At 43.9% G+C, this 14733-nt stretch overlaps 1 protein-coding gene across 3 annotated transcripts in view; it reads right to left on the bottom strand.

Annotated features, from left to right (window-relative positions):
- LOC118513433 overlaps nt 1–14733 on the bottom strand; it is a 197676-nt gene that overhangs the window by 59851 nt on the left and 123092 nt on the right. For all 3 annotated transcript variants that reach the window (XM_036059164.1, XM_036059162.1, XM_036059163.1), the window contains 6 exons: nt 13604–13668; nt 12699–12933; nt 11214–11350; nt 10395–10500; nt 2511–2777; nt 2159–2449 (listed from right to left, as the gene is read on the bottom strand). In XM_036059164.1, coding sequence (XP_035915057.1) covers nt 2159–2449; nt 2511–2777; nt 10395–10500; nt 11214–11350; nt 12699–12933; nt 13604–13668 — 1101 coding nt within the window. The remainder of the gene's footprint in view (nt 1–2158; nt 2450–2510; nt 2778–10394; nt 10501–11213; nt 11351–12698; nt 12934–13603; nt 13669–14733) is intronic.

Raw genomic sequence — 14733 nt, 5'->3', positions numbered from 1 at the left:
AAAAATCGCATGTTTTAGGCAATATTGAACCGATTTGAGTTCTGACGCTCTTTGAACTTGGACTGACAGAGCCTCCGAGGTTGCTTCAAGTGTTTTTTGTTTAATAGAATACGCCGCAATGTCTTGTGGACACTTGAAATTGCAATTTGTACAAGAATGAAGAAAGCTGCTTTCTTCTGGTTCAATAATTTTCTAAAAATAACCACCTATTCTGCCCCTTAGCTCAGCTTCTCCTCGAACGGACCACTGCTCGGCAGCAATCATAGTGGCACTATTCTTATTTAACTTAGTGTATGAAAGAGAAAAATGGAGGTTTTGCTTCGTTTTATTTCCTTTACAAAGCTTTTTTTACGCAGTAAACAGGAGTGCCTAAGCAATTTGAGCTTAGCTGTTAGACTTTTTACTCACATTCGTAATCAATAACCCTCTCTTCACACTCGTTCGAATGAGAGCACTCGATCGACGGTGGTCGGAAAGAAAAACATTCCCATTTCAATGCGCGGTTTTGCCGATAACACAACAGTTGACAGGTAATTAGCGTGGCATTAGCAGTTGGGGACTGGTAGTTGTGCTTCGGGGAAATGTCATTGTGCAAACGATAACTAATGAGATAACGTGTCGGTGCATTTAGAGCTGATGTAATGCTGTTGTCGTTTTGCGGCGGCTGGCTTACGGCAAAACCAGTAGCCAGAGCGCACATAAAGTTGTGGTTTAGATCGTGTCTCGTTGTGTGGTGATAATGGGTATGATGCACCACCACTGTGATAGGGAAATAAAGAATTCTAACGATGACTCTCATAGCTAGTAACACATGTCATAGTGAGTTAGCTCCATTAATCGCTAGTAGGGGCAGATTGTGATAACAAGTTCCGATTCAATGGTTTTGATTTGTTGTACGTTAAAGTGTGATTCAAGCGAGATTTTAAATGATCGCCTCGTTAACGCAAAAGCAAAACATTAGTAAACACTTTGTAAGGATAAAGCAAATGCAGTGCAATTGCTTCACCAAAGCGATGCCTTACGATAACAAACGATAAACTGTCTCAAACCCGGTCTTTTCTCATCCAATTCCCGAGCTCCGACGAGGCAGGATCTCATAAAATACAACACTTCAAGCTTATTCGTTTGCTTGCGTAAGCTAAACTCGCATGCCGTGTGCCACCGGGGAAGGAGCATCATATGTTGTTCTCTCATGTGCCTGCATACACAACACTCATAACACTCATCTGACTTTATCTCCCTATCGCGCTATCGCTACACGATCGCGGGGCGCAACTGGGTCTCGCAAAACCGCACACAAGCAAACGAAGTTCTTTTGGTTTTATTTTTTCGTTTGTCTCAGTCTGATTTTTCGACTCCTTTTTGCACAACCCTTCCAATGTGCTCACGCAGCGCCGCAAAGACACAGCCAACCATTTGCTAGACGAAGTCTCCAATTTCTCCTATCCCTTTGCTTGACGGCATGGTCGATGAGCGTTTTGTCAGTAAATTTTCTGTTCTTGATCCGCTTTTTTTTGGGCTAACGTCACCGGCTTCTTCAAGTAAACCGGCCGGGGGTTGATGATCGGTATCGGTAGCGGTCGATTTGTTTCGCTGCGAAAATATGATAATGACATTGGTTCGGCTGTATGGGACTTTTGGGAGTAAGGGTGTCTGTGAGGATTTTTATTAGGGGTTTTTGGCCTTCAATTTTGTGTTTTTTTTTTGTTGTGCGGATGAAATTGGAAACGATGACACAGCAATCGGAAATTCGTATCGGTTTACGGGTGCCAAAGTGCGACCGAAACGATATTCTGATGTGCTTGCTGGTCGAGGTTAACCGGTGCTGTCGGTTGGGAATGTGTCTCCGTTTGAGTTTAAAACAAGAAATGTTTTTCGTCGCCCGGTTTTTGGATTGGAAATTACGATGTTCGCTTCGTGGATGAGACCGATTTGAAACGGAATGAGTGAAAACGACCAGCTTCTTAGTATGATTGGTTTGGAGTTTTTTAGACTATAAAAAAGAAATATTTTATACAGGACTTTAGCAATAAAAGTAGACAAAAAATAGCCAAAAGATACGAAGAAATATAATAAAACCAAAAAAAAGAAAATATACAATTTTAGGGAAGAAAAACTGAAACCCAACTCTCTCTCCCAAACTGAATCCAACTCCTACCTCATTGTCAATCTCGATCACCTCTTCCGGCACACAGTCGGAAAAGTCCGGCACCAACCATTCCGGCCGTCCAAAGTCTCGCTGCTCACAGATACGACTCGCCAGCCCAGTCCCCCGCTTGGGACAATCGGCCAACACGGCCGGACCGCTAGCGCTGGCAGGCCAACTCACACCGAAATCTTCATTCTGTGGACAGAGCGTAACCGTGCCCGGTTCGACCACCGTCACGTGTACGCTGCGTGACACGGGTGCCACCGAGTTGGACACAATGCAGGTAAAGACGACCGATTTCTGAAACACAAGAAACATGAAACATTATTGAAGAAGTTTTCCCTCAGACGATTCCGCTTACCTGTAGGTTGTTCACTTTAAGGATACTTCCGTCCGGGTAGAGATCCTCCCAGAGCTCACCGTGCGGGTCGGATTGAAATAGGGCTCCGTTTTTCGTCCAGCTGTAACCGAGCGTACCGAACCGTCGGTCGATGTCCTGGGACAGGCAGCGGATCAGCAGCGAATCACCCCGGAACAGTGTCACGCTCGGTGGATCAACGCGCAGTTGCGGTACCTCCAGGATCTGTACCTTCGTCGAACGGCACTGCTGGATGCCCATGTCGGAAACCTGCCGCCGATCACCGTACACAACGACGATGATGATGATGATGGTGCCGATAGGATCCGTTGGGCGTGATTGAAAGGAAAATTCACAAAAGAGGAAAAACATAGAAAAAACATGAGGAAAAAAACGATTGCGGTTAGTACAGCGTGTGTGTTTGTATGCGAAGGCTAATGAATACGAAACGAGAACGTGAGGAAGGAATCGATTTCCTGTTCGCAGAAGAACACACACACACACACACGGTGGGAAAAAAATCCCACCGTTGTTTTGCTTGTTGGGGATCACCATCATCGTGTGTTCGGAGAAAAAAGCATAAGATCACAAGAACACACCCGTGCTTACAGTTTGGATTTTCATTTGTTTTCGTAGTATTATGTTTCACCGTAAACTTGCTTTGTTCTTCTGCTACTACTTGACGGTCGACCCAACCAAACAGGACACCAAATGGAGCGGGGTGGGATCATTAGACTCTAACTCGGGGCCAACTTCAAGTGAAATCGCCAAGAATCGGTACGCCGGTGTGGATGTGCTCACACACGGGACTGAGTGGGTCTTTCGGTTCGGTTTCAATATCCGCCGGAAACGATCCCGTCAACGAGCTTGTCAAGAGATAGGAAATAAATGTGCATTTAATGGTCGCTTTGTTTAGTTTGCCCGTGCGAGTCGAAGACGTGTCGATGTGCTCGTCTCTTGTTTTTTGGCCGTGCTTAGTTTTCCGGCTAGCAAAGTTCATTTATTTCGGGACAATGATTTATCTTTCCGATAACGGTTTTGCAGACAGGTCCCTGCTGGGCACTGTCCAGAAATAGTATGCGAAATAGCAGAGTGCACTTAACGAAGGGAAGGGTGAATTGTATTATATTATGCAGAAGGTTGTGGTGCTGACGTGTGTGGTGTGTTTTTAAGTAATTGTCTTTAAAATTTAAACCAATTTTTGAGTTATTGATGTATTCAAATAATCCAAACTCAATTTAAAACCAATATTTTTATATTTTTGTTGATTGGTATTTACTTTGAGGCGATTTATGCAGCAGGACCGTGGATAGGCAGGAGCGGAGTTCAAATCCAGAACTTGATTAAAAAGAATGAAGCTGAGGAATTAAAAAGAATGGCTGAGGATGTGAAAAAGTATGTTAGCATACTAAGGTTTAAGAATAGAAGTGATCACACAATACGGTAATCGTCTTTAAGTCAAAGGCTCCGACTTTCAAGAGACCTAGTCATCTCATGGTGAAGCTTCATATATCGAGAAGACCCGTCAAGCAAACCTCATCTTCAGAATAATCTCGCACTCAAAAAATTTTCAGAAGAAGATGAGTTTAAGCCTCATCTATCGGAGGACCTTGTTGTTGGAAGGTGGTTGAAAAGCGCTCATCCACCAACGAATCTTGTCAACCAACCATCTTTCACCAAGAGATCTCATAGCTGATGAGGCATCATTTATTAAAAAGCTTTGCTATTCAAATATCATCTTAAAGCGAACCTCGTAGTGGGAGGAATCAAGTCATCGAAGCCATATTCACCAAAAGACGCCCACAGTCCAAGAGGTCTTTTATACTTAGAGGCTTAGATAACCGCTTAGCTGTTCTACCAAAAGTTACAAACGAATTTCTTACAGTCATTTACAGATCTTTCAATCGACCTCGACGACGTCAATGCCCGTAGGACTGACTATCCAGCTATAAGGAATGACTAAACAAAATCAAATCAATAGAAACAGACAATAAGTAGTCGCTCTTCATTCTGTTTCATTCAATTAAAAAGCTAATCAACAATATGCGGATCATTCCAAATTACATTACTAAACTAAAGCTATCAGTACGGTTTCGACACTTAAACCGAATTGAAATTTAACGCATAAAGCTTAAAGCCAGCGAAGAAGATTTACAAATAATTAATTCTGTTTCAATAGCTCTCTCTCTCTCTCTGCAACCAGTCCGCTTAACATCAACAGCACATTCAATTGCACCGGGGCATCTTGAAGTTAAGTGATGATGCAGATGAATGCATTGCAATGAAACATAAGCACCGGGCAACCGAGTACCGTGCATGGGGCTAACTTCCCACGAGAGATGCGATCTTCAAAGAGCCGAAACTTGCTGGAAGCTTTTGCAGGGTTTGTGCAAGATGCTGTGCTGTAGCTTTTTTCTTCTTTTCTCTTCCCGTTTTACTAAGAAGCAAACTCCGAACCGCGTACAAACCATGCTGCAATCTCAATCTCAACGTTGCTTTGAACTGTAGTGAAGGCGCTGGTGAAAGAAGTCATGAGAAGCGCTGCGTAGTGTGGGGAAAGCTCGGTTAGCTGTGCGATGGGGGGAGGAGAGTTGCACACTTTTCGGTTGCGAATGGCTGCAAATGCAATTGCGCTTCTGTCGGTGCAGTGCCAGTAGTTCGGGGGCAGTAGTGAAGCGAGCGAGAGAGAAAGAGAGATTGTTGAATTAAATTAAGTGGAATTGATTCCGTGCACTGGTAAATTGTGTGTAATTTATTACCACGCTGCACTTTTTTCTGTTGCTGTGTGTGTGTGTGTGTGTGTGTGTGTTTTGAACTCCCGACCAGATACTGGCACCCGGTTGGCCATTTCTTAATTCGGAACGGACGTAGATAAAACTACAATGTTCCACGCGATGTGTGCGATGAAAGATGCGGCGGGGCGGCGCTAAACCGGGCCAAAGTGGGGAAAGGCGATAAAAGCACACATCGGTCCTGTTCTATCTCACTGGAAATAGGTGTGTAAGGGTGTTTGTGTGCTGCGCTGGACCGGATTCTAGTGAGGCGGAACTGGAACAAGCAAACATGTGAAATGGAATTGATTTCCGGTTAATAGAATCGGGCCGTGATTGGACGTCGGGTCGATTACAATGTTGGTTGATTTGCTACGGTGAAATTGATTCAATGTTGTTGTTTGCTTATCGCTGTTCATTTATTAGTTTGAGCAGTGCGGGATGTGGCGTGGATGTTGTGATTATGAAATATTTATATTGAATATTTAAAAAGCCACTGCACACATCCTGTTTGCTTATTGATTTGATTAAAACTAAATCCACTATTTTTTTAAACTCTCACTCATTGTGGTTCAGTCGTTAACCACACAATAATCAAATACGTGTTCATTTTCGAGCATGTATTGCATACTTTCAGGCGCTTAATTCAATACACAAGATAGTACAGTAGCTTCCAGCGCCTACTAAGTAAGTGCCTTCTTGTCGCGTATAATTTGTTTTTAATAAACCGAAAATGTAATATTAATGACATCCCACCAGATACCGTTACGCATTACAAGCGTTACATTGAATTAGTCCTTTTGGTACGTGTATTAAAATTATCCGAGATCGGGCTGTCTGAGCGCTCGACACAATGACTTCTGAAAGGAAGAAACATAATCTCTCCGAAATGGGATTTCGTCTTTCCCTCGTCATGACTGCTGAGCTCACATACAGTCCTTCTCTCTCTCTCTCTCACACACACAGACAAATTTGCATAAAAATGTAATTAAGAACAAAAAACTAAGAACGTTAGCAGGAAGAAGCTCAGTACGAAGAGAAAGAGATTGCATCTTGTTTCGAACCGGATCAAATGAAAGCTTTTTTTGCTGCTCGCGCTTAGTGCCTTTCTAGACGTTCCGGCAGCTTTAGACTGCCAAGGCTGCTCCAACTCCCTTTCGCTTAGTTAGAAAAGGTTCTTTTGATGAAGATAATTTCCTTAGCGGGACGTATCCCTTTCAGAACCTTTTCTCCCATCGTACCCTTTCTGGCTGTCTGATGGGCAATCGGATGGGATGATGTTTTCATCTTCAAATGCATTCCTTAATGCTGTAGCTTTCCACTAGAATGGGAAATATTGTGCACCACCCCGTGAACGGAACGGATCGAATCATTAATGATTGTTAAGTGTGTTTTGACCTACTCAGAATAGAACATAGGACGTAAATTGCGCTACGCTCCCTCGCAACTCGCTCAACGCCCGCTTACATTCCACCCACCAGAGCTCCGTTTTGCGTCACACGCAACGTTCGCTGTGACCTCTCGCCGCTGTAGGACACACTTCAAATAAGAAACAGTTTTGCACCGACAGACAGACGCACGTCGCAGCTCGACAAAAGTAACGCGAACGCGCGAGATGTTCTAATTTTTAATTATTACAAGCTGCATAATTAAAGCGCCCCATCGTTCGTTCGTTCCACCCACCAACAGCAAGCTGTCCGTTGCTTGGCGCAGTTAGTTAACTGTGAGAGGGTGGCTTTGACAGCTGGATGTAAATTTGCACGCAGAGCCAACTCTTGCTGAGATGTAGTGGATAGTGCGCGATTCCGGAAAGCCGAGATGCCCCGGCCTCATCAAGCTTTCCGACCGGGATGGGACTTGGTTCGCTCTAGCGCTATCCACGGGCCGCCCCGTGCAAACGAACCCGCGCGAAGAAGTCATTCGCACAAAAGTGAAACTATTTTACGCAATCTTTGCTCATTATTCGCACTTCATTTTCTTTTGCGCCCACGGTGTGTCTCCCCAGCCACGGTGGCTTCGTCTTTCGCTGCTCTTTTGTCTATATCAGACGGAGATTAGTCGTTAGTCTTGGAGCGCCGGATGTGACCGGTCGTCGGTAAAGAAACCGTACCGCCAAGAAGGTGAATAAGCTGTGGCGGAAAGACATCGGTAGACAAAATTACAGTCGCGCGAAAAAGCCGGTCCATCAGAAATAAGATCCTCCCGTAACACTATAGGCGCTATTGTTCGGTTAGTTTTGCAAGCAGCGACCGGAGAGAGAGAGCGAAAAAATCGTCCTTCCACGACCAAAAGACAAAGCAGTAAGGCCCGGCATGTTGCAAAAGGCTAAGCTTTTTTTTTCGATTTAAATTGTAAATTTCACCGCACTGTGGCAAATGAAAATGAATATTATGAAATGCGAAAAAGTCGTGGCACGTGCCGCATCCGCCCATAACCAAGAAAGCGGCCAAGAACGGAAAATGTCACCTCGAAGAAAAAGGATCTCAGTTCTCGGCAAAAGATGGGGCAGTAATGGGGAAAAATAATGAAATCTTCCGTCCACTCCGGCGTTTGGGTGTTTGTTCCGGCGAAGTGTTGTAACGGTGACATTTTGCGTTTTGCAACAAAAGCAGCGACGGCCATTTTTGGGAACCTGTCAACTGAAAGGCTTTTGTTTCCAATGGTTTTTGGGTTGTGGTGGTCACATTGAAATATCCCCTTTCCTTAAGGGGGGAGGGGGGGGGGGGTGGAAGGATTATAATTTAAAGGTGGCACTAATTATTCGCCCATCTGCACTGCATCCGAAGCGAGTACGCGAGAGGGGTGGACGGGCAGGAACTAATTTGCAGACGTAGAATTTTGTGAAGGAAAGTTTTTCGGAAGAAATTCCTTTTTATTTTCCTTCAGCTTTCTCCCTACCCCTGCTTCAAAAAACACCCTGATGGGTGCTGTTTTGAAGGGCTTCCGTACAAAAAATGGGGTGAACTCCTTGGTAGTTAAAAATGTATAACCTCTGCTGGGTGTGCCATATGAACGCTTCATGGAATTAATTAAGACGAAAAGAATAATTTCGAGGAAATCTGGTGAGAATGTGACGACACAATAGACGCAGTATCATGCGTATCGTATGCTCTCTAGATCATTGTCTAGACAGGATAGTAGAGAATTTGTAATTATCTTCAACGTTCTACCCAAAAGAAACAAAAGCTGAGAATGAAAAATATACCAAACCGAACTTTTTCCAGAGGGTTTTGAACTTTGGTCTTTTCAGAAGGCTGCAAAATTAATTAAATAAAATTTTCTTGGAATGTTCTGTGCCGGTTTGTATATTCTCTCGCAGAATACATATGCATTTATGACAAAAGCACTCATATCTGATGCCGAAATTAGTTGAAATATGATGTTTGGCTTCTCGATTTAAAAAAAAGTTGTCTGGTTTATCAAAAAAGACTTGAATAGACTATTATTCTGTAGAAATAGCATAGTTGAAGATGTTAAGATATGAAGAAATTTGTTGATACATGCCTAGGTGTATACGAGAATAACGTCCTGAAGGTATACCTTTCACGTGATCTGAGAAGTTACAAAGCTTAGTCGCAAAAATGTTGCTATTGTATTTTATTATTGTATTGCTTTTGTTGGTATGATCAGATCGACGTGGGCCTTTGGGAAAGCAATTTGTCGAACGCACAGGGAAACTGCAATGAAATCGAAAAATATTTTCCATAGTTTCAGGCGTTTAGTTTCGTGAAACATTAGCATCCTGTAAGGAAGCGTTTGTGAAAATTGCATTGAAAGTGGGTTCAAATCCCATCCAGACCGTCTCCCCGTACGTAAGGGTGACTACTTTACTACGGGTAAAAATAGGTCTCAGAAAGCCAACAATGGCAGGCCGTGATCTCCTGTAGTGCCAAGGAAGAAGAAGATGCATTGATACCACCTTGTGTTATAGTCATTTCTAACTACGGTGGAGAGTTCCGGATGAAATTTGAACCCAGCGCCATCGTCTGCCAATCCGTTATCCCGGCCGTTCTGGCGGACACATCAACGCCATCATTTTATCTCATTTTGGACCTACCACGCCTCCTCTGTCCGTGTGGATGGCCTAAAAGGACTTTACGGGCTGGGTCGTCCGGTGTCATTCACATGACGTGACTAGCCCACCGGAGCCTGGCGAGTCTAATGCGCTGCACGATGGTGAGATCAACGAACAGCTCGTAGAGCTCGTTATTGTCCTTCCACACATACAGGGTCAAAAATCCTTCTGAGCATCTTCCTCTCGAACGCGGCTATGAGGACTTCGTCAGTTTTGGACAGAGTCCATGTCTCAGAGGCGTATGGTAGTACTCGGACTATAAATGTTCTGTACAGTCCTTGCTTCGTCCGTCGCGACAGGTATTTAGAGTGGAGAAGTTTCCTCGCTAACATCGTGTTACCCACGTCCAAAAACTCTAACTAAATTTTACTAGAAAGCTAACTAAATTAGTTGAAAATCGACATCATAACCTCAATGTTACAACTTTAAAACAGGTGACCTGCTATTGTCCACCACTGTATTCTTGATACTCTCTACGAGTAAAGTGTCTCACTAAAGAGTGTCATCACTAAAGACACCAAACTTAAGGTCTTAAAAAAACCTTATGCGAAGAGTAATCATATTTATCACACTTCAAAGACGCTTTAAAACTAGAACAAACGCATTCCATTTGCCGATTGGCGCAATTGTAGGTCAGGTTCATTAACACTTGTGACAAACTTTTCACCTTCGAAAATGTAACTATTATTGCTTGCCTTCCATGAAAACTTCTCCACAATGTGCACAGAACAACCCCTGGTGCATACTATCTTAAATCTGACACCATACACGGAAGGTTCCATCCAATCAAATCCTAATCCAATTGAGACCACCAGCGTCTGCCGAGCATTTTGTCTCGTGAGTCTTTTTCGGGCTTCCTCGAAAAATAATATCTTCATCTTTCGTCGACAAACTAACCCCACCGTTTCTTGAGAGCTCCGTTTGCTCTTGAAGCACCTTTTTGTGTTTTGTTGTCCGTTTTTCTAACAAAATGTAACGTTTTGATTCCCATCCTCTCAGCCGGTTCGACGATTTGCGCTTCATTACAGCTTATGCTCCTACCTGGCAGGTGTAAATGCCCTCGTCAAGACGATTTGCCCGGTTGATGCCGAGCAGGGCGGTGTAGTGATCCTTGGAGTCCAGCGGCAGCAGGCGGGTCCACATGTTCCTGCATTAATAATGACGTTCCGAAGCGCACGAAGGCAGACCAGTGTCCGGGTGTGGCGTTGTGGATGAGCGAGTGAAAGGAAGATAGAGAGAAGGAAATTCGTTAGATCGTGTGGCAAACCGAAAAAAAATGTGAAGAGAAGATGGTTTAGGGTAGTGCGGTAGTTTGCTTGTGCTGCCTTCCGAAGAAATAACATCATCTGTTGAAATAACCCCCTAGCCGGTAAACCCGGTATGTTGTCTCTTCACCGCTGAGGGTTACGGCTGGATGACATGTTTAACATATCAAAGGTTTCGGGCCTTCCAACCGTCCGGCAGTGGTGGTGTCTTCCTCGGGAGCTAATCCTAAAGTTTCAACCACATCAGACCGTCGTCCTGAGGTTGCCGCAGCCCATCTCCGTACAATCTCTGCAACAGTGGACAAGAGCACGCAGCCAACGGAGCGTTGTTTCGGAGCTGCTTGACGTGAATCTCTTCTTTTTCCGGGACGAGCATCCTGTCGTCCTGTCAGTCTTGTCCGCTTCCTTTTCTTGGACGAGCTTTTGAACTAATTTCGGTCGGCCTTTCTTCGGCCACTCCGGTTTCCGCGAGATGATGGATGAGGCTCAAATGGTCCAAAAGGATCTAAGCGTTCGGTAGGCCCGGTAGAAGCAGAAGCCCTGTCTCTGCTCTCTCCACACTAGTCATCCCACGTTCTTGATACGAGCGATTTACCTTGTTGCTTTGGTCACGTTCACGAAGTAGCCGTTCTTGTACCACCGGAAGGACATCGTTGATGAGCCCTGCGCCACACAGGACAGTATGAACTCGGTGTTCTCTCGGATCGGTCCTTTTTGATTGATGACCACCGACTGTGTGGTGGAGCGTAAGATGAAAAGAGAAGAAGAGAGAGAGAGAGCACACTCAGCTATACAAGTGGCAAGAACGATACACCTCAGTGGCGGGAAGGACTGTGCTTGAGCTGAGCCGGATGTTTAGGGCACCGGAAGTGAGAAAGAGTGTACAATTTTCCAAGCAAGAAGGCAGCGTTTGTTAATGGTTCGACGATGAGGTGGGCACCAATTTTTGACCGAAAGACACAAATTTTTATACATTACCCGGTGCCGTGCCGGTTTGGCTTGCTGACACTTGCGCCAAGTGGGTCAAAACTGGTGGTTCAAATCTGTGCATAAATTGACGTAAACGGAGGCTGGCATAAATTGGATGTTTGGGATGAAATGTATAGCCATCGTTATCGACTTAGCTCCGAGAATTGGATGGAAGGTAAATAAATTGGACACCAACATCAATCTTTGTATTGTGTTAATGTTGAGAGAAGCTTTAGAAAGAAGGGACATTTACAACATAACTGAGTCATAAACACTGTAGATATTGTAATTATAGGGTCAGAGAAATAAACCTACAAAAAGAAATCAAACAGAAAAGTGTACTTAAAATATTATTTCATATTAAGTCCAAAAAAAGAGGACATCTGAACACGGGTAGCTTGTTGGCTTCACTACGAGCGCCTGAAGGTATGCAATGTGTTTTAAGCGCTAGTCATGCGAAAAAGCATTTATCGTTATAGGCACTGTCTAAACATTATCCTAAAAACGTGCAGACAAACATCTCATGGAGATTGCATACATTTATTTATTTATTTATATTTTTAGGATTACGGCTTGACACCGTATTGTCAAATTGCATACATTTAGGCATATGAAACATATGAAACATGAATGAGACATGAGACCTCCAAAACATGTGAAAAACATGAACGAGACCTCATTTATTCTCAGTTTTAAGCAACCCAACCAAAACACAGACTAGTTTAAAGGTCTGTCTCGCTGGGTGATCATAAGCTACCGTTGCTTCAGCAGCATGCTTCGAGGAAGGACACTCGTCAAAGTCTATCCACTCCGTCAATGATGGACTCGCGATACGTTGAAGAGTGAAGCTGTACCATTCCACGTAACGGTTTAGTGGAAATGGAAGCAATGCAACCTTCTCGGAACATCAACCGGCAAGACTCGCCCTGCACTGTATCGCAAGGTCCTGGTCCACATAGCGCAAAAAAAAAACAAAACCGTGCAAACATGCACATTACCGTCGCTGGCTTCCTGACGGGGGACCATACAAAACTGAATGAATGCCAAGGCGTCCGACAGGAATAGCGTCGAGCGGTGAGTGTTTCGGTGAAAACGTAGAAACGTAACCTACCTGCAGCATTAAACCGACATCCTGGCGAAAGGAAAGCTTCGTCCCCGGCACGAGACTCACATTGCCGATGCGGCCCCGTTCCGTCATTTTGTCCATCGCTTCCCGCACCCGGCTGGAGTCGATTTTGGGGCCGAAAAATTGAAACATTACCTGACCACCTCCAACGGCCGCAACAGCTGGTCCACTCTTGGTACTCGACGTGCCCCCAACGGTTCCGGTAGGGATCGCGTTTGTCCTGTGGATTAAGAAAATGGGAGTAAACGGCAAAGGAAAAAGATCGCGTGAAAAGATCCGGCCGGTAAGGGTATGAGGGTTGGTGTATTTTTTATAAAATGTGAAATGAAAACATCGCCCGTGTTAAAGCCCACACACACGCGCGCGCGCCCAGGTGATTGAACCTTGTTTTTTCCAGAGCGGATGGGTACCGCCTGGTGGTGGCATGCGATGCAATTAGGTACAGCACATTACAGACATCGAGCCATGCTGTGACGGTGGGTATCGGCATCGCTTGTGCGCGCGGGTCAACAGGATCAAACGGATCTGGAATGTGATGACTTCATTCGAGATGTTCCGACACGGTTCGAGGGATGGGGTCGAATGCCGATGAGATTAGCGAAAAGGTTGCTTTCCCGCTGTGCCACTCTCGGGAAGCAAAGTATGGCAGGCTAATCTGAGAACCGATGGTCGGGATTTTGGTTACGTAGGTAATTATCGTTGGATGGAAGTAATTAAGCGAGGTGTTTTTGGAACATTGCCAGACGGCTATTAAAGCCATCCGAGGGTTCCGTTGGGACACAGGGAGCGTAAGGCAAAATTTAAAATCGTGATGGAAAATGAAATTGTTATGAATGGATGGGTGGCGTGTGAAAGGTAGTAAGCAATAAAAATAATACCACTCTACTCACTTCGTTGTGAATACTTCCAGATCATTGATTTTGGATAGATTGAAATTCCTCAAAAAGCGATTGATCTGCAATGAAAGAGAGGAAATAAAATGGTTTATTATTAATTTCCATGGACAAAAAGAGACTGTAGCACTGTTCATAGTGGAACAATCGAAGAAATCAAGAAGAATACATTAAATCACGTTTGTCGTCTTAAAAGACGACTCTCATATTTGAGAATGTCTACGATTAACATTTTTCCAAATTCCAAATTCCAAATTTAATTGAATAAGCATTAGATTGGATGTTTTGTATGAAATAAACCCCTTTTTGTTTTCATCCCCCTTTTCAATCCTGAAGCGGAATTCCGAAAATCTTCTGTCTCTTTAGTAGTCTAACCAAGGGAGGTCTTGGTCTCCCATTGCTGACTGCCTTGACATAAGTTACGCGTAGCCGTTTAGTATCAATTGTAAATAAAAATTTACTAAGAAAAAGCAATGCATAAGAAATTAATATTGATACAGTGGAGCAACTTCTGTTGTGCAAAACATGGATAAAACCGGATTCGATATAGGAGAAGCTTTGGCGACACCTTTAAAATCTCGTTTGATTTATGAAAATTTGGACATGCGAAAGCGTGAGCGAAAAGCACAGTGTCACAAATAATCGAACACGATGGCCTCACTGCACGAATTGGGGTACGAATTGATGCCCCATTCATCTTACTTTCCAGATCTGGCTCCCAGCAACTTTTTTCTGTTCACAAACCAGAAAAGAATGCTGGATGGAAAGGAATTTTGATCCAATGATGAAGTAATCGCTTAATTAGAGGTTCATTTTACAGGCTTAAAAATATATTTAAAATGGAATTAACCAGATGCTCTTCAAGGCAATTATGTTGAACTAGAAATAGAATTTGACCAACAAAGAAAACCCTTTTTAGTTGTTAGGACTGAGACTTATGTACCCATTTGTTACACAAGTTGAAGCAGTTGTTGAGATTCCTTCTTCTCCTTCCTTGGCACTACTACCTCTTATTTCTGGACAGGATTTGAACTCCGGTCATGCCGTGTTAATACCTAAAAAACATCCTGCCGTGTGAAGACCTGACTAAATAAACGGGAGCCATAAAATTGACTTATTCCCATTGA

This window comes from Anopheles stephensi, chromosome 3 (assembly GCF_013141755.1).
Source record: "Anopheles stephensi strain Indian chromosome 3, UCI_ANSTEP_V1.0, whole genome shotgun sequence".
In the NCBI taxonomy this organism is placed as follows: Eukaryota; Metazoa; Arthropoda; class Insecta; order Diptera; family Culicidae; genus Anopheles; species Anopheles stephensi.
This window is presented reverse-complemented; position numbering and strand designations above follow the sequence as displayed.